At 57.5% G+C, this 24,576-nt stretch overlaps 1 protein-coding gene across 1 annotated transcript; it reads left to right on the forward strand.

Moving 5' to 3' along the window:
- Nucleotides 1–6,852: 6,852 nt before the first annotated feature.
- Nucleotides 6,853–21,468, forward strand: SNTA1 (syntrophin alpha 1). The gene is made up of 8 exons (XM_054391854.1): nt 6,853–7,114; nt 9,884–10,069; nt 19,019–19,217; nt 19,317–19,524; nt 19,594–19,724; nt 20,498–20,694; nt 20,774–20,961; nt 21,238–21,468. Exons 1-8 carry the CDS (start codon nt 6,853–6,855, stop codon nt 21,328–21,330), a joined length of 1,464 nt encoding a protein of 487 aa, XP_054247829.1. The 3' UTR covers nt 21,331–21,468.
- Nucleotides 21,469–24,576: the final 3,108 nt, after the last annotated feature.

Raw genomic sequence — 24,576 nt, forward strand, 5'->3', positions numbered from 1 at the left:
GTGTTGGGGACAGTGTAGAAGTGCTGGGGACAGAGTAGAAGAGCTGGGGACAGTGTAGAAGTGTTGGGGACACTGTAGAAGTGTATGGGACAGTGTAGAAGGGCTGGGGACAGTGTAGAAGTGTTGGGGACAGAGTAGAAGTGTTGGGGACAGTGTAGAAGGGCTGGGGACAGTGTAGAAGTGTTGGGGACACTGTAGAAGTGTTGGGGACAGTGTAGAAGGGCTGGGGACAGTGTAGAAGTGCTGGGGACAGTGTAGAAGTGCTGGGGACAGAGTAGAAGAGCTGGGGACAGTGTAGAAGTGTTGGGGACACTGTAGAAGTGTTGGGGACACTGTAGAAGTGTTGGGGACAGTGTAGAAGTGCTGGGGACAGAGTAGAAGTGTTGGGGACACTGTAGAAGTGTTGGGGACACTGTAGAAGTGTTGGGGACAGTGTAGAAGGGCTGGGGACAGTGTAGAAGTGTTGGGGACACTGTAGAAGTGTTGGGGACAGTGTAGAAGTGTATGGGACAGTGTAGAAGGGCTGGGGACAGTGTAGAAGTGCTGGGGACAGTGTAGAAGTGCTGGGGACAGAGTAGAAGAGCTGGGGACAGTGTAGAAGTGTTGGGGACACTGTAGAAGTGTTGGGGACACTGTAGAAGTGTTGGGGACAGTGTAGAAGGGCTGGGGACAGTGTAGAAGTGTTGGGGACAGTGTAGAAGTGTTTGGACAGTGTAGAAGGGCTGGGGACAGTGTAGAAGTGTTGGGGACAGTGTAGAAGTGTTGGGGACAGTGTAGAAGTGTTTGGGACAGTGTAGAAGGGCTGGGGACAGTGTAGAAGGCTGGGGACAGTGTAGAAGTGCTGGGGACAGTGTAGAAGTGTTGGGGACAGTGTAGAAGTGTTTGGGACAGTGTAGAAGGGCTGGGGACAGTGTAGAAGTGTTGGGGACAATGTAGAAGGCTGGGGACAGTGTAGAAGTGTTGGGGACAGTGTAGAAGGGCTGGGGACAGTGTAGAAGTGTTGGGGACAGTGTAGAAGTGCTGGGGACAGTGTAGAAGTGTTGGGGACAGTGTAGAAGTGCTGGGGACAGTGTAGAAGGGCTGGGGACAGTGTAGAAGTGTTGGGGACAGTGTAGAAGTGTTTGGGACAGTGTAGAAGTGCTGGGGACAGTGTAGAAGTGTTGGGGACAGTGTAGAAGTGCTGGGGACAGTGTAGAAGGCCTGGGGACAGTGTAGAAGTGCTGGGGACAGTGTAGAAGGGCTGGGGACAGTGTAGAAGTGTTGGGGACAGTGTAGAAGTGTTTGGGACAGGGTAGAAGTGCTGGGGACAGAGTAGAAGAGCTGGGGACAGTGTAGAAGTGCTGGGGACAGTGTAGAAGGGCTGGGGACAGTGTAGAAGTGTTGGGGACAGTGTAGAAGTGTTGGGGACAGTGTAGAAGGGCTGGGGACAGTGTAGAAGTGCTGGGGACACTGTAGAAGTGTTGGGGACAGTGTGGAAGTGCTGGGGACAGTGTAGAAGGGCTGGGGACAGTGTAGAAGTGTTGGGGACACTGTAGAAGTGTTGGGGACAGTGTAGAAGTGTATGGGACAGTGTAGAAGGGCTGGGGACAGTGTAGAAGTGCTGGGGACAGTGTAGAAGTGTTGGGGACACTGTAGAAGTGTATGGGACACTGTAGAAGTGTTGGGGACAGTGTAGAAGTGCTGGGGACAGTGTAGAAGTGTTGGGGACACTGTAGAAGTGTTGGGGACAGTGTAGAAGTGCTGGGGACAGTGTAGAAGTGTTGGGGACACTGTAGAAGTGTTGGGGACAGTGTAGAAGTGTTGGGGACAGTGTAGAAGGCCTGGGGACAGTGTAGAAGTGTTGGGGACAGAGTAGAAGGCCTGGGGACAGTGTAGAAGTGTTGGGGACAGTGTAGAAGTGTTTGGGACAGTGTAGAAGTGCTGGGGACAGTTTAGAAGTGTTTGGGACAGTGTAGAAGTGTTTGGGACAGCGTAGAAGGCCTGGGGACAGTGTAGAAGGGTTTGGGACAGTGTAGAAGTGTATGGGACAGTGTAGAAGGGCTGGGGACAGTGTAGAAATGTTTGGGACAGTGTAGAAGTGTATGGGACAGTTTAGAAGAGCTGGGGACAGTGTAGAAGTGTTGGGGACAGTGTAGAAGTGTATGGGACAGTGTAGAAGGGCTGGGGACAGTGTAGAAGTGCTGGGGACAGTGTAGAAGTGCTGGGGACAGAGTAGAAGAGCTGGGGACAGTGTAGAAGTGTTGGGGACACTGTAGAAGTGTTGGGGACACTGTAGAAGTGTTGGGGACAGTGTAGAAGGGCTGGGGACAGTGTAGAAGTGTTGGGGACAGTGTAGAAGTGTTTGGACAGTGTAGAAGGCTGGGGACAGTGTAGAAGTGTTGGGGACAGTGTAGAAGTGTTGGGGACAGTGTAGAAGTGTTTGGGACAGTGTAGAAGGGCTGGGGACAGTGTAGAAGGCCTGGGGACAGTGTAGAAGTGCTGGGGACAGTGTAGAAGTGTTGGGGACAGTGTAGAAGTGTTTGGGACAGTGTAGAAGGGCTGGGGACAGTGTAGAAGTGTTGGGGACAATGTAGAAGGCCTGGGGACAGTGTAGAAGTGTTGGGGACAGTGTAGAAGGGCTGGGGACAGTGTAGAAGTGTTGGGGACAGTGTAGAAGTGCTGGGGACAGTGTAGAAGTGTTGGGGACAGTGTAGAAGTGCTGGGGACAGTGTAGAAGGGCTGGGGACAGTGTAGAAGTGTTGGGGACAGTGTAGAAGTGTTTGGGACAGTGTAGAAGTGCTGGGGACAGTGTAGAAGTGTTGGGGACAGTGTAGAAGTGCTGGGGACACTGTAGAAGTGTTGGGGACAGTGTAGAAGGGCTGGGGACAGTGTAGAAGTGCTGGGGACACTGTAGAAGTGTTGGGGACAGTGTGGAAGTGCTGGGGACAGTGTAGAAGGGCTGGGGACAGTGTAGAAGTGTTGGGGACACTGTAGAAGTGTTGGGGACAGTGTAGAAGTGTATGGGACAGTGTAGAAGGGCTGGGGACAGTGTAGAAGTGCTGGGGACAGTGTAGAAGTGTTGGGGACACTGTAGAAGTGTATGGGACACTGTAGAAGTGTTGGGGACAGTGTAGAAGTGCTGGGGACAGTGTAGAAGTGTTGGGGACACTGTAGAAGTGTTGGGGACAGTGTAGAAGTGCTGGGGACAGTGTAGAAGTGTTGGGGACACTGTAGAAGTGTTGGGGACAGTGTAGAAGTGTTGGGGACAGTGTAGAAGGCCTGGGGACAGTGTAGAAGTGTTGGGGACAGAGTAGAAGGCTGGGGACAGTGTAGAAGTGTTGGGGACAGTGTAGAAGTGTTTGGGACAGTGTAGAAGTGCTGGGGACAGTTTAGAAGTGTTGGGACAGTGTAGAAGTGTTTGGGACAGCGTAGAAGGCCTGGGGACAGTGTAGAAGGGTTTGGGACAGTGTAGAAGTGTATGGGACAGTGTAGAAGGGCTGGGGACAGTGTAGAAATGTTTGGGACAGTGTAGAAGTGTATGGGACAGTTTAGAAGAGCTGGGGACAGTGTAGAAGTGTTGGGGACAGTGTAGAAGGGCTGGGGACAATGTAGAAGTGTTTGGGACAGTGTAGAAGTGTTGGGGACAGTGTAGAAGTGTTGGGGACAGTGTAGAAGTGTTGGGGACAGTGTAGAAGTGTTTGGGACAGTGTAGAAGTGTTGGGGACAGTGTAGAAGGGCTGGGGACAGTGTAGAAGTGTTTGGGACAGTGTAGAAGTGTTGGGGACAGTGTAGAAGTGTGGGGACAGTGTAGAAGTGTTTGGGACAGTGTAGAAGTGTTGGGGACAGTGTAGAAGGGCTGGGGACAGTGTAGAAGTGTTGGGGACAGTGTAGAAGGGCTGGGGACAGTGTAGAATTGTTGAGGACAGTAAGCAGCTCTGTACAGCAAAGGTTTGGAGTCTCTGTAGCCAAATCCTGGAGTGTTTAGCATAAAGAAAATCAGGAATATGTGAACTGTCTGTTTTGTAAAGAAAGAACCTTCAGGGTTTATTCTGCTGCGACCTCAAGAAATTCCAGAGCTGCTGCTGTGTGGGAGGGAGCCTGAGGAGCATTTTTCCCCTCTGCACGTGGCCGATGCTGAGGGCTGGCTGTGGTCCCTGGCTGTAGTCCCTGGGCTGGGAAGGGCTGAGCTGAGCAGCCCTCACTGCAGCTCCCTGGCTCACAGCCCCTTGCTCTGTGCCCTGTCCAGCCTAGGGCACACAAACCGAATTCCTGTCAACCCCTGTGTTCTGCAGAGGGGCTGAGAGCTCAGCAGCTTCATCCCAGACCCACCTAGAGCTGCCTGAAGCATTGAGAGTGCAAGGGGCACAGGGGATGTGCCAAGAGGCATTTCCTACTCCTAGAGTAATTTTCTACTCCTGATGGCTGCCTCTCAGCTGCAGAAGAAAATGTGGCTGTGCCAAAGGAAACAAACCAGTGTTCCCATTTCCAGGATCCAGGACAAGCAAGGAAAAGCAACACAGGCTCTTGTGAATGTTTGCAAACATCTCCCTCACCTCACTGCAGTTTCACAACCACTGCAGCTGTTGGGAGCTGCCTGCTCCAGCCTCACTGGCTACTGAGAGACCCCTTGGGCCAGGGCTGGATGTGGTCAATGCCCCATGTGGCCTCCTCATCCCCCACCAACCCCTGTGCCATGGCTGGTTCCTAAGCAAGAGCCAGAAGTGTTTTGGGAAGGTGGTACACTGTGTAGAAACTGGCTGCAGCACAGCTCCCACCCTGAGGTGCCCCACAGGGTCTGGATGGGCAGCAGTGTGGGAGTGGAGTGCTCCATGAGATCCCCAAGCATCCTGCCCAGGCCTGCAGATCACAGATCATGGATTGATATGTGTTGGAAGGGACCTATCAGGGTCACCCAGTCCAATCTCCCTGCAGTCAGCAGGGACATCTGCAACTAGAGCAGGTTGCTCAGAGTGCCAAACAACCTCACCTGGGATGGTGCCAGGCATGGGGCATCTCCCACCTCTCTGGGCAACCTGGGACAGGCTCTCATGACCTTCAGTGTGAACCATTTCTTCCTTCTCTCCTGTCTGAATCTTCCTCTTTTCATTTCAAGCCATCACCCCTTGTCCCATCACCACAGACCCTGCTCAAAAGTCTGCTCCCAGCTTTCTGATCATGCTCTTTAAGCACTGAAAGGCCACCAGAAGGTCTCCCTGGAGCCTTCTCTTCTCCAGGCTGAACAAACCCAACTCTCTCAGCCTGGTCTCACAGCAGAAGGCTTCCAGCCCTCCCAGCATTGCTGTGGCTTCCTCTGGCCCTGCTCCCAACAGGTCCCTGTCTGTGCTGAGGACTCCAGAGCTGCCCCAGCACTGCAGGTGGGATCTCAGCAGAGCACAGCGGAGGGGCAGAATCCCCTCCCTGCCCCTGCTGCCCACACTGCTGGGGATCAGCCCAGGACAGGGCTGGCTCTGGGCTGTGAGCTCACAGTGTCAGCTCATCTCCAGCTTTTCACCCTCCAGCATCCCAAGTTCTTTTCCACAGGGCTGCTCTCCAGCCCCTTCAGCTGGTTGCTCTTGCTGAGCAGCCAGATGCTGCTGCCACTGGGTACCCCACTGCAGGGGTGGGCTGCAGGTGAGGGGGCTGTGGCTGCTGGGGGCTGAGTCAGCTGCCCCCTGCCCAGCTCCTGCTGCTCTTCCTACCACATAGCCCAACATGGGACTCCTGTCACAACCTGGGCCAGACCCAGGATGAAAAACAGAGTACTGGGATCCTGGGTCCCTGCTGGTGCCCCATCTTGGGACAGAGTGGGAAGACCGGGGAGCCACATTCACCCCAGTGCCTCATCCTGAGCTGGAATGTGGAGCAGCAGGGAGCACTGCTTACCTCCTGGGGTCTCATCCCAGGCTGGAACAGAGAGCACTGGAGAGCACTGGAGAGCACTGAGTGCTCCCGGTGCTGTGTCTCAGATGAAGTGGGGAGCGCTGGGGAGGACTGGGTGCCCTGGGGCAACTTTCAAGTCCAGAATAGGAAGCACTGGGAAGCAATGTCCTTCCCAGTGTCGCATGCCAGACTGGGAGCACTGGTGCGTTGGGTCCCTTCCAGCACTTTACCCTGGGCTAGAATGAGGACCACTGGGGAGCACTGGTTACCTCCCAGCATCACATCCAAGGCTGGTGTGAGGAGCACTGGGGAGCCATGTCCCTCCCAGTGTCCCGTGCTGGGCCAGAGTGGGGGGCACTGGGGAGCCGTGTGCCTCTCAGTGCCCTGTCCCAGGACGGAGCGGGGAGTGCCCGGCTGATTCTGTCCCAGCGGGGCAGTGTGGAGCGGAGCAGAGCGGAGCTGCCGGGGCGGTGCGGGGCGGGACGGTGCTGAGCGGAGCAGTGGGAGCTGTCGGGGCGGTGCGGGGCGGGACGGTGCTGAGCGGAGCAGTGGGAGCTACCGGGGCGGTGCGGAGCGGGACGGTGCTGAGCGGAGCAGTGGGAGCTGCCGGGGCGGTGCGGGGCGGGACGGTGCTGAGCGGAGCAGTGGGAGCTGTCGGGGCGGTGCGGGGCGGGACGGTGCTGAGCGGAGCAGTGGGAGCTGTCGGGGCGGTGCGGGGCGGGACGGTGCTGAGCGGAGCAGTGGGAGCTGCCGGGGCGGTGCGGGGCGGGACGGTGCTGAGCGGAGCAGTGGGAGCTGTCGGGGCGGTGCGGGGCGGGACGGTGCTGAGCGGAGCAGTGGGAGCTACCGGGGCGGTGCGGAGCGGGACGGTGCTGAGCGGAGCAGTGGGAGCTGCCGGGGCGGTGCGGGGCGGGACGGTGGGAGCTACCGGAGCGGGGCGGTGCGCGGAGGGGCGCGCAGGGAGCGGCGGGGGCGGCGCGGCAGGCGCGGAAGATGGCGGCGGGCAGGCGCGCCCCGCGCAGCGGGCTGCTGGAGCTTCGCGGCCCCGGCGGGCAGTGGCTCCGCGTCCTGCTCACCCTGACTGAAGACGTGCTGGGGGTGAGCCCGGCCGATAGCCCCGGTCCCGGGGAAGCCCCGGCGGCGCAGCTGAACGGCGGCGAACCGGGCTCCGCCGTGCCCGAGGCGCTCGCCAACATCAGGCGCACTGTGCGGGTGGTGAAGCAGGACGTTGGGGGGCTCGGCATCAGCATCAAAGGTGAGGGGGGAGCGGGAGAAGGGTTGCGGGGGCCGGGAAAAGGCACCGAGCACCGGAACCTGTTGCTTCCCTTTCCAGCAGCTCGCTGGAAGAAATAGGAGCGGGGTTGGGGCAGGGGCTGGGGTCGGCGTTGGGATTGGGTTGGGGTCTTCACACCCCGTGCACTGCCCTGGTCCAGCCCTTGGGCAGCACGGGGAAGGGGACACGTGGCAGTGACGGGACCCGAAACGTCCTCAGCTCACGGTGCTTTGGGGCACAGCCGTGACCCGCCAGCCCCTGTCCACCGTGCTCTCGGAGTCCCCGGCGTTTGGCAGCTGGAGGGGGCTCCCACTGCCCCCCTGCAGGCAGGGGTGAGCTGCTGTCCCTTGATGCAGCCACGGGGTACCCGCTTACGAAAAGCTGCCCTTTCTCAGTCAGAGAGAGAGGGCACAGCCGGCATGTCCTTGTCCCCGTCGTGCCTCTGTGCTGAGGAATGTCCCTTTCAAACTGTCAGCGAAGCGAAGAAAGCGATTAGAGCTCTCCAGGCACTCTTAAACCAACACCTCCAGCTTGGAGATGCCTGCTCCGGGAAAGCTGGACAGCGGGAAGGCTCGGTGGTACAATCCCGGTTTGCCCTCCTGACTTTGCCCCCTCACTGGCTCGCCCGAACTCTCCAGGCTGGAAAGTTGGTAGGGCAGGGACAGCACTTCTGCTGCCTTGGCGTTTCACGTGGCTCTGAGCGTGCTGGAAACTCCGTGAAAGGAGGATGGAGTGGGCAGCTAGTGGGCAGGCAAAGGGCTGTCACGGTGCCTGGGCGAGGTCTCCTGACCCCGTGTGCGGGCAGGGCCAGCTGCGATGGCTCTCCCCTCCTGACGTGGCTCGGCTCAGCCCAGCTCCGAGGGGCTGTGACGCAGCCTCCAGCTCCCTCTGGACCTGGCAGGGGTTTGCCATGTGGGTGTCTGAGTGCTGAGGCCCCGCTGGTGGTCGTGCCGGAGCCTGCTAGCCCTTTCTTTTTGGGAAGCATAAAGCCCCCTTGGTAGTAACCCCTTGGCTGCCAAGTTATTGAGAGCTCTGTGGCTCTCTCAGGGAAGGAAAAACATTACTTGGTTGAGCCCAAACTTTGTTTTTGCAGCGAGAGGTGCGGCAAACAAGTGTTTGTCAACTAAAATGGGAACAAGAAGCTGCTGAAGGTGGTGGGGCAGCCCTGCTGGTGCCCCTGTCACTGCCAGGGAGGGCATCACCCCTCCTCACTCGGGATGCTTTTGGGTTAAGAATTGTGCCAGCCGTGTTTCACCCAATGACATTTCACCATAAACTGGGCTGTGGGCAAGGTGGGACGTGGGGAGCTGCTGGCTGCTGAAGCTGCTGGGTTGGCCTTGCCCTGACTGGCAGGACAGTGGGAGCTGTGCAAGGGCCTGGCTAGCAGAGGCTCCTGGCCCTGGCAGAGCTGTTAGTGCTGGCAGCCCAGGCGAGGAGCTGCGGCTCTAAGGACAAGCTGAGCAACTCGGAGCAGCCCCCACGGGGGGCCTCTGACAGCTGATAGCCGGAGCCCTCGGCTGAGCAAGGAAATGCCTGTGGCACTGGCTGGGAGCAGCCCCGGGGCTGGCAGTGACAACACCCCGGGCTCAGCATCTCCTTTTGGGATGAGAGATCATCTCTGGAGGCTCCTCAGGACAGGCTGTCCTGGGGCGCAGGGCACGTTGGTGGCTGCCAATCCCTGGCTGCTGTGCTCCGGCTGGGGCTTGGCAGGAGCTGCTGCCCCCCTGCTCCCTGGCACGGCGGCAGCAGCAATGCTGCTCAGATCTCCCTGCAGGTTCAAAAGTTAACTTGCAAACTGATCTCTTCCAGCCGCCGGGAGGTTTGAAAGGCATCCTTTTAGACTGGAGAACAGGGAGCAGCAGGTCAAGAGGGGCTACTGTGCCAAGAGAAGCAGAGAGCCAGATTGGTTCTCTTCTCCCTGGCTCTTTTACCTCTCCAAAACCACTCAGCTGTCTTATCTGTTTAGATCATGGGAGTCCTTGGAGCGGGGATAGTCGCTCAGCACACACGATTAATAGTGCAAATAAAGATGTGCTCCCCTGCCAGCAGTGATGGGGAGAGGGCCACCCTCACTCTGTGAGGAAATCTGCCACCATTCAGGGGGCTGGGGAGCAATCACAGAATTGTAGAATGTTATGGGGTGGAAGGGCACCCTTGAAGGGTCACTCTGTGAGGAAATCTGCCACCATTTGGGGCAGGGGGGATTGGGAGCAATCACAGAGTTGTAGAATGTTGTGGGGTGGAAAGGGACCCTTGAAGGGTCACTCTGTGAGGAAATCTGCCACCATTTGGGGCAGGGGGGGTTGGGAGCAATCACAGAGTTGTAGAATGTTATGGGGTGGAAAGGGACCCTTGAAGGGTCACTCTGTGAGGAAATCTGCCACCATTCAGGGGGTTGGGGAGCAATCACAGAATTGTAGAATGTTGTGGGGTGGAAGGGGACCCTTGAAGGGTCACTCTGTGAGGAAATCTGCCACCATTCAGGGGGTTGGGGAGCAATCACAGAATTGTAGAATGTTGTGGGGTGGAAGGGGACCCTTTAAGGGTCAGTCATCTTCACCTGCTGTAAAGCCTCATGGTATTTTGGCTGCTGCTGGTTGTTACAGGGCATGCTGTGGGCATCTGAGGAGATGGGACATGGCCAAGCGCTCAGCCATGCTGGGGCCAGCTGGTACCTAAGCATCCCCCTCCCCACCCGCTCCTCCTCGTGCTCCCAACATCCATGACAGCTTCTTTCTCTTCTGTTCCAAGGTGGCAGGGAGAATAAAATGCCCATCTTGATCTCCAAGATATTCAAGGGGCTGGCAGCGGATCAGACCGAGGCGCTGTACGTGGGGGACGCCATCCTCGCCGTCAATGGCACCGACCTCTCCGAGGCGACGCACGACGAGGCCGTGCAGGCCTTGAAGAAGACAGGCAAGGAGGTGGTCTTGGAAGGTAGGAGACAAGAGGAGGATGAGGATCCTTCTGCTTCTTGGAGCTGATCCCTGTTTTTCCCAGGGATGTCCTGGGAGCGTGGGGATGGCACATCGTCTGCATGCTGATTTGCATACTCTTTCAAATGGAAAACAGGATGTGCAGGCTGGTTGATCTGCTCCTTGGAAGAGCTGGAGGTAACTGCTGGCATCTCCCTGTCTACCTCCAGAGAGGGAGGGACCACGTGTGTGCCACTGCTCGATGCCCAGCGGCTCCGTCTCGCTGCGGGCAGGCAGCAGTGGGAGATGTGAGGCGAGTTGATGTGGTTTGTGTCTCTTCTGTTGTACGGAGCCACCCTGAGGGCTGCAGTTCCTGGGGCAATGGAAAACTTTTCCTGCTCTCCCTGTGGTTTGCTTTTAACCCCAGGCTGGTGTGGCTCTGCAGGCTCAGGCCAGCAGAAGTGGGTACTGTGTGGGCACCTTGCTGAGTGCCTTTTTGTTTGCTAGGGTGGATTTGGGGCAGGCTGCTGGGTGCAGGCAGGGCCAGCTCAGGAGTGAAGCCCTCCCCCATGGGATCCCCAGCAGCTGAACCCTAGCTGCAGCCCCCCACAGATCTGGCAGCTGAGCTTACAATATCTCAGAGATGCAACCTTCACCATCCTAGGGGAGACTGGAGCTGATCCCTTGGGAATCAGTTCTGGTGCTCCCAGCATAAGGACATCAAACTGTTGGAGTGGGTCCAGAGGAAGCCACAAAGATGATCAGAGGGCTGGCGCACTTACCCTATGGGGACAGGCTGGGAGAGTTGGGGCTGTTCAGCCTGGAGAAGAGAAGGCTCTGGGAAGATCTGGCAGCAGCCTTCCAGTATCTGAAGTGCTACAGGGGAGGGAGTGTTTTACAGGGGCTTGTAGTGACAAAATAAGGGACTAGGGCTTTGAGCTGGGAGAGGGGAGGTTGAGACTGGAGATTAGGATGAAATTCTTGACAGTGAGGGTGGGGAGACACTGGAACAGGTCGCCCAGGGAGGTTGTGGAGGTGTTCAAGGCCAGGTTGGATGAAGCCTTGAGCAGCTTGAGCTAGTGGAAGGTGTCGCTGCCCATGGCAGGGGAGGTGGAACTGAATGATCTTTTAAGGTCCTTTCCAACCCAAACAGTTCTAGGATCCTATGAATCTAGGTATGGATTCCCTCTTGGTCCCTGGTGGCTGGTGTTCCCCATACCTGCAGGGCCTGGCACACTGCAGGAGCCCCTTGAACCCTGCCTGGGGAGTAGATGAGGGCTGGTGGGTTAGGACTGTGGGAGTCCTGAGGGAGAGACCCCATTCTGCTTTTAACTTTCACATCATAGTCTGCCCATGCTTGCCCACCTGTGGGCACCCAGGATTTGTCCCTCAGGACTGGACCCACTCTCTCCTCTCACTACTAACTAGCTCCTGGGGTGACCCTGTTTAACTGAGAGGTCTTGGCACCAGAGACCTTTCCTGGTGCAGCTATGGGGCTGCAAATCCCAAAGGGAGGCTTGATGTGGGGGCAGCACTCTTGGCTCTGCCTGGACAAAGCACAGTTCTGTGTCTCCTGCAGCCAGCAGCCTCCATGGCTCTCACTGTCCTGCGCCTTCCCCACCTTGTCTCAGCTCCAGATTTTCAGTTTTAGCTTCGCTCAGCCCTTTCTGCTGTGGGTTCCTCCTCTCCTGGGAGCTGCAGGACCACGGTTCAGCCAGAGGAATGTGCTGCTCTGCACAGCTGCTGGGAGCAGATAGCATTGTTGGTGGGATGGTTTGTGTTTTATTGACCAGGGAGAAACACAAGAGCCTCTTTCTCTGGGAGGCTGTGAAATTCCTCCCTGTAGCTGTTGTTCTTGGACCACCCCCTCGCTGTTATTTTCTTCTTATCCTTTACTTTGGCAAGAGTTTCCTTTCTGCTAGAGCTCCTGTGGGAGATGGAGATGAGCTGCCCTTTCTGTAGAGAACAGCTCCTCTCCTTGGACCCCTTCCTCCTCCTTCTCCTCCTTTTTCCTCCTCCTTCTCCTCCTTTTTCCTCCTCCTCCTCCCCCTTCCTCCTCCCCCTTCCTCCTCCCCCTTCCTCCTCCCCTCCTCCTCCCCTCCTCCTCCCTTCCTCCCCCTCTCCTCCCTCCTCCTCCCCTTCCTCCTCCCCCGTCCTCCTCCCCCTTCCTCCTCCCCCTTCCTCCTCCCCCTCCTTCCCCTCCTCTTCCCCTTCCTCTCCCCCTCCTTCCCCTTCCTCTTCCCCCTTCCTCTTCCCCCTTCCTCTTCCCCCTTCCTCTTCCCCCTTCCTCTTCCCCCTTCCTCTTCCCCCTTCCTCTTCCCCCTTCCTCATCCTCCTCCTCTTCCCCCTTTCTCTTCCCCCGTCCTCATCCTCCTCCTCCTTTCCTCTCCTTCCTCCTCCTTTCCTCTCCTTCCTCCTCCTTTCCTCTCCTTCCTCCTCCTTTCCTTTCCTTCCTCCTCCTTTCATCTCCTTCCTCCTCCTTTCCTCTCCTTCAAGAATCAAGAAGGTTGGAAGAGACCTCAAGGATCATCGAGTCCAACCTGTCACCCAGCACCTCATGACTATCTAAACCATGGCACCAAGTGCCACGTCCAGTCCCCTCTTGAACACCTCCAGGGATGGTGACTCCACCACCTCCCTGGGCAGCACATTCCAATGGCCAACCACTCTCTCTGTGAAGAACTTTCTCCTCACCTCCAGCCTAAACCTCCCCTGGTGCAGCTTGAGACTGTGTCCTCTTGTTCTGGTGCTGGTTGCCTGGGAGAAGAGACCAACCCCCTCCTGGCTACAACCTCCCTTCAGGTAGTTGTAGACAGCAATGAGGTCTCCCCTGAGCCTCCTCTTCTCCAGGCTAAACAGTCCCAGCTCCCTCAGCCTCTCCTCATAGGGCTTGTGCTCAAGGCCTCTCCCCAGCCTCGTTGCCCTTCCTCCTTCTTCCTCTTCCTTTCTCCTCCTTCTTCTTCCCCCTGCTGCTCAGGGATGCTGCAGGCAGCAGCTGGAGCAGGGCAGGGATCTCTGCTGCTCAAACGGTCATGGACATGGGGTGTAGACTTGGTGCCATCTCCATCTTCTCCCAGTGTTGGGTTTGCTGGCATGGTGGTGACCCTGCCTGGGGATGGGATGTCCTCTACCTTCTGTCTGACACTCTGATGGATCTCTGGGAGCTGGCTAGCCGAGTGCCCTGTCCTGGGGAGGTGGGAGGTGGGTGGTGGCAGGATTGTGGGGGCAGAGAGTGGCCTTGAGGTGCCCAAAGAATGTTAAAGGGGAGGCTTCCCTTTTCTCTTCTCCTGCTTGGGTTCACTCCAGAGCTTGGAGAAGACTTTAACACCTTTAACCTGATCTAGTTAAACATGTCCCTGCTCACTGCAGGGGGAGTTGGACAAGAAGACCTTGGAGGGTTTCTTCCAACCTTATGCATTCTGTGGTTCTATGGTGAGGTGGTTTCTGGTCCCCATGTGCTGCCACATGTGTCTCTGGCTTGCCTTAGGGTTGCTCTCTACCACAACTGAGGAATCTGGCACAGGAGTTTGGTGTCTGTTGGCTGCCTTACTCCTCCTGGCTGTATTAGTTCCTGAGTTTAGGAGCTTTTAGGGCAGCTTTCAAGCAGTGTCACAGGCATGGGAGAGCTTGCACCTCCTCATGGGGCAGAGCTGGGAAGTGCTGCATTTTAATGTGAGTCTCAGCTGTGTGCCAGATCTCACCCTGGGCTGCTCAGCTCTGGCTCTGCTTCCTGGGTGTCATTGCTGGCTGGGTGTGAGGACATGCAGATACCTCTCAGCATGTCCTGCCAAGAGGTTTTTTTTTTACTGCTCCCTTGGTATTTGCAGGAGGAGTTTGCCTGTATTTATATTACGTTGTTATTTTGGGGAGAGCTGCTCTCCCTTACCTTATTCTTCCTTGTTTTTCCTTCTGCATTGCTTGGTATCCAGAGACCTTCATGGCAGGGGAGAGGCTGATAAACATCCTTCCAGCTGTGCTGGGAAGGGCTTTGGTGCCAGGAGTGGTTTTCCCAGAGAGGCCTCTGCACTGTATTGGCATGGGGAGAGAACTGGGAGCAGTGGGGAGGAGGAGGAGCTGCATCTCACCTCGGTGGCAGCCTGGGGCTCGTTGGCTGCAGAGCAGCTCCTGGGCTGTGTTTGCAGCTCTCCAGGACTCACTCAGCCAAGTAACAGCTGAAACTGAGGAAAGCTTAGGGGTGCTGGGAGAGCTTGGTACTGGGGGTGCCTGTCTCTGGTGGGCTGATTGCCAGGCAGTCACAGAGGGTGGGGATGGGCAAGGTGTGAAATGTGGAATACCCACAAAATGTAGGTGCCCCTGGGGTGAGTTACACACAGTGAGGAGTGGAAAGGGGGTCCTGGGTGATGGCAGCTGGGGTTTGTGTGGCTGCCCATTGCTTCAGGGCTCAGAAGGGCTTCAGGATAGAAAGCCCTGAAGTGGCCTCCAGTGCATGAGCAGCTTTGCCCTCAGTGATGCTGTTTGTGCTTTGGTGGTTTAGGTGTGGGAGCAAACCTCAGCAGAAACAGAGGCTTTGGACTTGCCCTGGAGATGATGCAGAGAGATGGTGAGGGACCACATCCTCACACCTCTTCCACACCTTGCTGTCCTGAAGCTTTGCTTTCCCTAAGGAGTTTTCTGGGGATGTTTCTCATGATCATGTTGTCCCATGAGCTCCCTGATGACCCATGGGTCACCACTGGCCATGCAGCACCAGGCACTGTTTGACAAAGAGTTGGGGCATGGCATGTGGCACTGAGTGCTGGGACAGGATCCTGGGCCAAGAGGGGCAGTGATGGCATCTCCACCTGACAACATCCCATGGCATCTTCCTCCCTGGGGTGGAAGAACTTGAGCTGAGGCAGGTGGGACCAGCAGCTGCTGCATTGTTTGTGCTGGGAGCCAGAGGCATCCCTGGGTGGGATGCTGGATGGGGTGGCTGTTGGCAGTCCCTGTGCTGAGTGTTTTGGAAGCACACCACAACATCAGCTGGAAGTTCCCAGGTTGCTTCAGTGCCTCTCTGGGATGTGTGACTGCTGACACACACTTTGGATTAAAGTGTTCATTTTGCATCATTAGTCCTGTGGCACACAGGAACCCCCTGGCTTAGCATCTCCTTAGGGTCAGCACTAGACCCCCAGGACCTGTCTGGAAGCCTTTCTGATGTGCTGGCCAACTGTAGTTGGACTTTTTTTTTTTTTTTTTTTTTTTTGTCTTGCTGTGCTGTGTAGATGCTGCTGGAAAGCTCTTGGTAAGGGGAGCAGCAGGACCTATCCTGATCTGCAGGCTGAAGTAGAGCATGCCAGCACCATGCTGGTGGCCCAGGCAGTGGGTGGGTGCTCTTGGGCCTGCTGCTGGGTGCCTGTATGGCTGTGGTGGTTTTCCTGGCTGGAGAAAGGTTTGTGGCTCCTCAGCAAAGCTCTCAGGAGCTTGGCTATGGGTGGTGCTGAGCCAGGGGCATGTGTGTGGGGCAGGTCATAGTGACTTGGGGTCAGGGGTTCAGGAGTGTTTGGCTCAGGCTTGTTCTCCATCCTTGGGAGGGGTGGGCTGGGGGAGGGTGAGGGTCTGGTACCCAGGAGGTAAACCCAAGGGATTTGTATGCTTTTGCCCCTTTCTGGGCTGCTGAGGAGGAAAAACCCAACTGTAACAGGCAGATGTGAGCAGGGCTGGCCTGGAGCCTTTGGCTGAACATGTCCCTGCTGCCCTGCAGGGTTCAGGACACGCTCCAGGCTCTGGCCATGCTGCAAGCTTGGGAACCCCTGGGCTGTGACCCCCCTGCAGAGCCTGGCCACCAGCAGCTGCTCACACAAGGTCTGCTGAGAGAGTTCTGCTGTTCCCCCCAACCTGAGATAAAGTAATACTCAGTGCAAAGCCTTGAGCAGTTGAAGGTCCTGTTTGACCTTTCTCTTCCATGCTGGAGAGGGGCAGTGGGATGAGCTGTCCTCCCCAGGAGCAGAGCCTTCATGGCTTTGGGAGCTGAGTGGATTAGCCCAGCAGGCATCAAGAGGGCTGTTTGTTGGCTGGAGGTGGCTTGAAGTCAGCAGCTGTGTTTCTGCTGAGGGATTTTTAGAGGGTTCTGGCTAAGAAGAAGGGCAACCAGCCTGGAGGCCCAGCATGGGGGATTAATTTGGGAAAAAAAAATAATTCAAGAGCTGCAGTTGAGAGATGGTGATGAGACACTGGCACAGGTTGCCCAGGGAGGTGGTGGAAGCCTCATCCCTGGAGGTTTTTGCAGCCAGGCTGGATGTGGCTGTGAGCAACCTGCTGTGGTGTGAGGTGTCCCTGCCCATGGCAGGGGGTTGGAACTGGCTGAGCCTTGAGGTCCCTTCCAACCCTGACAACTCCATGATTCTATGAGAATACCATGGTCTGAGTTGGTTGAATGAGATGGAGGCAGTGTCCCATGCACCACTCCAGGTCAGGGCTTGAGCTGCTGGAAAGCTGTGCTGCAGAGAATGACCTGGGAGTGCTGGTGGAGAAGAAGTTCAGCAGGAGCCAGCAATGTTCTCTTGTGGCCAAAGGGCCAGTGGTATCCTGGCAAGCATTAAGAAGAGTGTGGCCAGCAGGTCGTGGGAGGTTCTTCTTCCCCTCTACTCTGTCCTGGTGAGGCTGCATCTGGCCTCCTGGATCCAGTTCTGGACTCAGCTCTGCAGTTCAAGAGAGACAGAGGACTGCTAATGGAGGGCCACAAGGATGCTGAGGGGCCTGGAGCATCTCTGTGAGGAGGAAAGGCTGAGAGCCCTGGGGCTGGTGAGCCTGGAGAAGAGCAGCCCCAGAGGGGATCTGAGCAATGCTCAGCAAGAGCTAAAGGCTGGGGGGCAAGAGGATGGGGCCAGACTCTTGTCAGTAGTACCCAGTGACAGGACAAGGGGCAAGGGGCACAAACTGGAACCCAGGAGGTTCCATCTGAACAGGAGGAGAAAATTCTTTTGTGTGAGGGTGCTGGAGCCCTGGAGCAGGCTGTCCAGAGAGGTTGTGGAGAGATTCCAAACCCACCTGGACATTGTGATCCTGGACAAACTGCTGTGGGTGCCCTACTTTAGCAGGAGGGTTGGACTGGATGATCCCCAGAGCTCCCTTCTAACCCTGACTATGCTGGGATTCTGTGTAATTAATGAATCCATTCCTTACCAGGTGAATCCCTGCAGTGAAGGGACTGACAGAAGTGAATCCATTATAAATCCCATGCAGGGGTCACTGGAGACAGGAGCTCCCGTGGGATGGTGGTGCAGCTCCCTGAGGAGCTCCCTGAGGAGCACCACAGCCTCCAACACATCTCAGCTCCTCTGCCAACTTGGGCCCCTTCCAGAGGGAACCCATCAGTGCTTTGTGACCAGCCTTAAATCCTCCTTGAAGCCATGTGCCAGAGATGCACACGCTGGCAATTCTCTGTGCCCCATCCTGGGCCAGGCACAGCTCCATCAGGATTTGACTCCACCTCTGCACAGCTGATGCCAGTGACATCTCTGCATGCCCAGGGAGCCAGGGGCTGGCACAGGGGCCACTGCTTAGGTTTCAGTGGCTGGGTGATATCTTTCTGGACTGCAGTCAGTGCCCAGGCACCAGGACAGTGGCAGGTCCCTGCTGCCAAGCTGAGGGACTCAGGGTGAAATCCAGCGTGGCTCAGATGCCAGTGGGAGCACAGCCACTATTTATAATGGGAAGCTCAGGGCACAAAGCTGGTGGCCCCATGCTGCCTCCTTGGCCCCAGGGCCACCATGGGCTGTCATTTATAGCTGGGTCCCACTGGGACCAGGCAGCTTGGGATGGGATTTGGGGATTTAGAGGTTTTGGAGGGCTTGCTGGGACAGGAGTGAAGGGAAGATGGGGGTGGTAGGCAGGGAAAGGGTAGGGGTGGTAGGCTCTGCATGCAGGCTGTCTCATGGTGGGAAAAGGGCTTCTCCTGGCACCAAACCAGGCTGCTGTGGCTTTGTTGCAGGGATGGACTTGCTCCACCAAGCAGCCATTTACAAGAGTTGGCTGCAAAGCCAAGCTCATGCACCCCTTGGTTCTGCTCCCCACAATGCTGGCTTGGAACTTGAGTGAGCCCAGCGGTGACAGTGGGGACGTGGCAGCAAGCATGTGTCTGTACCATGGTGCTTTCCCCAAGGGCCACCAAAGTGAAGCCCTTCCCTGGAGCCAGCAGCTGGTCCCATGCTGCATCCCCACGCCTGGCATCCCCCCCTGCTCAGCCAAAGCTTTTTTGGCCGCTGACGCTGACCTAATTTTCATGATTGTAGCTGTGGGGCCCCATCAGCTTGCGGTGACTTTCATCTCCCCCTTCCTCTAAACCTCGGGAGCCAGCTCTGAGGGCTCTGGCTCCAGACCCAGACTTGCTGGGGACTGGAAGCTGAGCTCTCGTCGCTGTTTTCTAACTGGTGGGGCAGGGCGATGTGAGCTGCGAGCACGCAGCCCGAGGCCGTTCCTGGGGCCGAGCCATGGTATGAGGGCTGCTCTCCCAGCTGGTGGTGGGACTGGCTGTCCCAGCACAAATTGGACTCTGTAATTTTGGCCTGGGACTCCTGCCCACTCCCCCGCCCCTGCCTCCATGTGCTGCCCTGGGGACCTGATCAGACGTGGATCTGGGTTAAAGGAAAGAAAAAAGCAGGGAAAGGCCATTTTTAGCCTTCCTGGGAGGCTGCCTGAGCTGGGGTGCTGGAGCAGAGGCATGGGTGTCCTTACCTTCCAGAGAGGTCCTGGAGATCCACTGCTGGCCCTAAGGAGATGCTAAGCCCACCTAGGTGTCAGTATTACCCTCTGATATGACACTACCCACTAATGCCACCCACTCCCCACACTCACAGGGGTGCAGCTCAGAGGACCTGCAGCACCCATGGGTGACAGCTCTGGGGAGGTAAGGCAGGTAGCAGCTTGCTCTGTTGCAGCGGCTTCTGGCAGGGGAGATGGGTGCTGGTGGGCAGGATGAGACCACCTCGGCCTGGGTCATGCCTTCAGCTGGGTGCTGCCTTTCTTCCAGTGAAGTACATGAAGGAGATCTCACCCTACTTCAAGAACTCCTCCACGGGGGCGACAGTCAGCTGGGACCCCTCGCCCACGGCCCTGCAGAAGCGGTCATCTCCCCTGCTGCCCCCTCGGGAGCTGCGGGAGAGCAAGACCCTGCCCCTCAAGATGTGCTACGTGTCCCGCAAGTGCCTCCCCGCCGACCCGGAGCACAGGTCAGGGCACGGAGCCGGGGGGTGGGGGTGGTGATGCGTCTGCGGTGCCCCGGGGTGCCGGGGACCCAGCGGGGACCCAGCGGGGCCGTGTCCCTGCAGGTACCTGGAGGTGTGCTCGGCGGACGGGCGCGTCGCCCTCTTCCTGCGGGCGAAGGACGAGGCGACGGCGCAGTCGTGGCTCGGTGCCATCCAGGCCAACGCGGGCGCGCTGCTGCCGCGGGTGAAGGAGGAGCTGCGAGCCCAGCTGGCCGGTGCCAGCGGGGTGGCTGGAAGGGACGTCAAGCACGTGGGCTGGCTGACCGAGCAGGTATTCCACGTCCCCGCAGCACCCCATGCCACCGTGCTCGCTGGTGGTCCTGACCCTGTCCCCTTGCAGCTCCCTAGTGCTGGCACCAGGAACCTCTTGGCCGTCCTGACCGAGAAGGAGCTGCTGCTGTACAGCAGCCTGCCGCAGAGCCGTGACGCCCTGGGCAAGCCCACGCACAGCTACCCCCTCATTGCCACCAGGTAGGGGACACTGGGCCAGCACCCACCTGCCCTGCATGAGAGATGGGGTGGTGGCAGTGGCAGGGGCGGGAGAGGTCAGGGAAGAGCTCCAGGGATGGTGACAGAGCCCCGAGGTGGTGACAGTGACTGGGGATGGTGACAGGGGCTGGGGGCCAGAGCAGAACGCCAGGGGTGTTGATGGGGCCCCAGGGTGGTAGCAGTGCCCAAGGATGCTGGCAGGGACTTGGGGCGGTAGTGTCCAAATATGGTGGCAAGGGTTCAGGGTAACACCCCAGGATAGTGATAGTGACTGGGAACGATGATGGGGGCTGGCGATAAGGGCAGGCTGACAGCAGAAATGTCAATTGCAGCAGAGGCTTTTGAGATGGCAGTGGAGTCCAGAGGTGATGGCAGAGTAGGATGGTGGCACGGATGGGTATCATGATAGAGCCCCAGGTGCGGTGGCAATGTCTGAGGGGGACGGAAGGAGCTGGGGATCGGGGCAGAGACCCAGTGATGGTGACTATGACTGGGGTGATGGCAGGGGCTGGGGATCAGGACAGAGCCCCAGGGAGGATGGCAGAAGCTTTTGAGATGATGACAGAATCCCAGGTCCATGCCACCGACCGTCCCGGGTCGGTGCCAGTCCCGGGGCGTTCCGGGCGGGCGCATCCGCGAGGTTGCAGCGCCCTCTGGCGGCCTGGTCCGGCAGCCGCAGGAGCGGAGCGGGCCGCGATGCGGGTGCGGGGATGGGAGCGGTGCTGAGCGGCGCTGATGGCAGTGCGGTGCCGCAGGCTGGTGCACTCGGGGCCGGCCAAGGGCTCCGCGCTGTACGAGGCGGAGCTGTCGTTCGCGCTGCGCAGCGGCAGCCGGCTGGGCGTGCAGAGCCACCTCTTCAGCCTGGAGAGCCCCCGCGACCTGGCGCTGTGGACGCGACTGCTGGTGGACGGAACGCACGGAGCTGCCGAGCTGGTCCAGGAGGTTTCGGCAGGTCAGAGGGGTTCTAGAATGGAACCGGCTGGTGGGGCAGGGGGCCACCATCTCACCTCTGTCCCCACCCTTGTCCCCAGCTTGCACGTGGAAGGGGCAGGACTGCACCCTGTCCATCCACATCGACAAGGGCTTCACGATCTCCACCACCGAGCCTGGGCTCAGCAAGACCATCCTGCTCCAACAGCCTTTCGAGAAGCTCCAGATGTCCTCTGATGATGGCACCAAGATGCTTTACCTGGACTTTGGTGGCCCAGAGGGAGAGATTGTGAGTTGGCTTTATCCTCCCCACGCCGAGTCCCACCGACCCTGGGGGGAGAGAATGAGCAGAGCACCCTTGCCACCTATGCACAGCACCTGACCTGCCTGGCATGAAGGGGTGAAGCATGGCCCATCCACCCACCCCTAGCTGCACACAGCCCCTGCAGTATGCCCCAGGGCCCCAGTAAAGCTGTGGTGACTTTTGGGGGGACTCTGCCCTCCCTGCTGGCTGTTCCAGGAGCAACCTCCCCATTGCAAACATCCCTCCATTCTTTTCTTGCAGCAATTGGACCTTCACTCTTGCCCCAAAACCATCGTCTTCATCATCCACTCCTTCCTCTCGGCCAAGGTGACCCGGCTGGGGCTGCTGGCATAAAGAAGGAGTGGAGCATCGGGCAGAGCAGCCCCAGCCCCACCAATCTATGCACCTCCCTCCAGGCCATCCCAGCCGTAAGCCAGCCCAAGGAGCCCGGAGCCCGTGTGGGGTCACACCACCCCCCACCAGGGAACAGCACCATCCAGCTGGGAAAAAAAAAAAAAAACAAACAACACAACCCACTCCAGAGGCGTTTCAGGGCGACAGTGGAGTGAAATCCCTCCGGGATGGCAGCAGCAGGACTTCCTGGTTCCTTCTTCCCCTCCTTCCTCCACCCCGACGCTGGGCGGCGGCTGGAGAAGCCGGCGGGGAGCCGGCAGCGGGCGGGCGGGCGGGCGGCTGCGCGGTGGTCACCCCAGTGCCTTGTGAGCTGATATTTTCTGTACGAATCACCTCTTTCTATCAATGGTTTCTATTTATATCGCCCAGTCCAACATGCCGACGTGGCAGCTCTCGCCCTCCTCGGGCCTTGGCCACCCCAGGAGCGTTTCCCCAGGTCCTGCAGCACAAGGGTGTGTTTGTCTGTGTCCCCACCCCAAGGGCTGGCGGCTGAAGGCAGCTCCGTGGTGCTCCAGAGGTGGCAGCTGCAGATCAGCTCCGTTTGCCACGTTTCCCACCCCCCCTCCCCAGCCTCTGCCAAATCAGGAACCACTTTTCTGGGTCAGAGTCTGCTTTGTTTGGCTGACTCCTGGGTCACTTTGTTTCTTGGTTTAGGAGGAGGGTTTTCGAGTGGCTGCTGGGAAACAACTTTTATGAAATGAAAGATTCTGCATGAAAAAAGCTTTTTTTTTTCTTTGGGGGTGGGGGGAGGGGGTCAAATAAACATTGCAGAGCACAACCAACAGCAGCCAAGGTGTGTCTCCTGGTTTCTTTTGGAGGAGTAGAAGATCTCTTGGTGGGTGATACCTGGACAGTGCCTTGGGGTGGTTTCTGTTGAGAGAAGGTTTACATGGAGGCTGTGGGATGTTGCTGTGAGCTGGAGGAGCTGGTCTGAGGGTGATGAGAACTCTGGGATGGGTTTCAGGTGAGGACAAAAAGTCTTTTAAGGTACCCAATGCTGTGCTGGGCATGGCAGAGAGGGACATGGTGATGCCTGTGATACCCAGTGTGAAGTGGCAAAGCTCCTCTGTCCCAGAGGAGTCTCTCCAGGAGCTTGGCCAGCCAGTGGTGGCTTCCCCATTTCCCAGGTGCTGTGCTGGTGCTAGGAGCTGTCGGTGTGGTGCACTGGGAGGTGTGATTTGTCAACGTGCTTCTAGCAGGCTGTGAGATGTGCTGGCCCAGCAGTCTGGGGCAGCTGCAGTAGCAGAGCTCTTGGCACGATGTCTGCACCTGCACAGGGACACTGGGACAAGAAGGGGGCATGTCTGCATCACTGCACAGTGAGGAGCTGGAGAGGTGGGCCTGTGTGGACCCCAGGAGGTTCAAAAAGGCCAAGTGCAAGGACTTTCACCTTGATCAGGGTAACCTCTGGTTAGCTGGGAGATGAGCTGGCACTGTGTGCTGCCAGCTCAGAACCAGCTGTGTCCTGGGCTGATCTCCAGCAGTGTGGGCAGCAGGGGCAGGGAGGGGATTTTGCCCCTCTGCTGCACTCTGCTGAGACCCCCCCTGTAGTTCTGGGGACAGCTCTGGAGTCCTCAGCACAGCAGAGACATGGAGCTGTTGGGGCAGGGCCAGAGGCCAGGCTGAGAGAGTTGGGTTTGTTCAGCCTGGAGAAGAGAAGGCTCCAGGGAGATCTTCTGGTGGCCTTCCAGTGCCTAAAGAGCATGATCAGAAAGCTAGGGGCAGGGTCTCACCATATGCAGTGTAAAACATTTTGAGTTTTGAGCAGGGTCTGTTGTGACAGGACAAGAGGTGATGGTTTGAAATGAAAAGAGGGAGATTCAGACTAGAGAAAAGGAAGAAATTTTTTCCACTTGGGGTGCTGAGAGCCTGTCCTAGGTTGCCCAGAGAAGTGGGAGATGCCCCATGCCTGGCACCATGCCAGGTGAGGTTGGTTGAGCCCTTGGGCAACCTGCTCTAGTTGCAGATGTCCCTGCTGACTGCAGGGGGTTTGACCAGATGACCTTTGAAGGTTTCTAAGGTTCCTTCAAACCTAAGCTATTCTATGATCCTCTTAAGCTCTGGTTTGCACTTCTTTTCTCCTGGCCTTGTACTTGGGGGGAGCCTGGGGTCTCCTAGGAAAGCACTTAGCCAGGGAGAAGGCAAAGGCTCAGGCTGCTGGCTGAGTAATAGCAACTCATTAGCTGTGAAACATCCTGCCCTGGTGGTTGGAGTTGTCCCAGCATGACACTGATGGGAGCTGTGGGGTCAACAGCATTGCTGGCTGGGCTGCAAGAGCTGTTCCCTTTGGAGCCTTGGAGAGGGGGTCTCTGATCCTTGATCAGCTGTGGGTGAAGTGCTGCTCCTTGGGTTCTTGTACAGTGGAGGTGACACTTTCAGGACCTATGATCTGCTGAGGGCCAGTCTCAGCCCACTACTGGGACCTGAATGATTTGGCAGAGTAGGGAGGGTGCAGATCCTGGTGCTGGCAGTGTGTGTCTGAGGGCATGTATCTGGGGAGGATGTGGTTTGCCATGTGCAGAACCACTCCCAGGTGCAGGGACCCTGGTGCTCTGGCAGCTTTTGGGGTGCAGGGGGAGAAGCAGGCCATGAGCTGCAAAAAAGAAGAGGGAGGAAGGCAGTAAAAGTGTGAAGCAAACAGAGGCAGTGGAGTGCCTGTGGTCTGAGCAGGGAGAAGGCACAGCAACAACTTATTTGGTGTGAAGAACTCATAGAATGGTTTGGGTTGGAAGGGACCTTAAAGATCATCCAGTTCCAACCCCCCTGCTGTGGGCAGGGACACCTCCCACCAGCCCAGGTCGCTCAAAGCCTCATCCAACCTGGTTTTAAACACTTCTAGGGATGAGGTGGCCACAACTTCTCTGGGCAACCTGTTCCAGTATCTCACCACCCTCATGGTAAAGAACTTCCTCCTAACATCCAATTTAAATCTACCCTTCTCTAGTTTAAAACCATTGCCCCTCTTCCTATCACCACCCTCACTGCAAAGAATTTCTCCCTCATCTCCAATGAGGAAGACTCCAATCAATCTCTCCTCTCCCAGCTCAAAGCCATTGTCCCTCATCCTGGCACTCCCAGCCCTTGCCAAAAGTCCCTCTCCAGCTCTCCTTCAGCCCCCTTCAGTTACTGGAAGGCTGCTCTAAGGTCTCCCTGAAGTTTTCTCTTCTCCAGGCTCTTTTTTTTTTT

The sequence above is a fragment of the Indicator indicator genome, chromosome 24, assembly GCF_027791375.1.
Source record: "Indicator indicator isolate 239-I01 chromosome 24, UM_Iind_1.1, whole genome shotgun sequence".
Classification (NCBI taxonomy): domain Eukaryota; kingdom Metazoa; phylum Chordata; class Aves; order Piciformes; family Indicatoridae; genus Indicator; species Indicator indicator.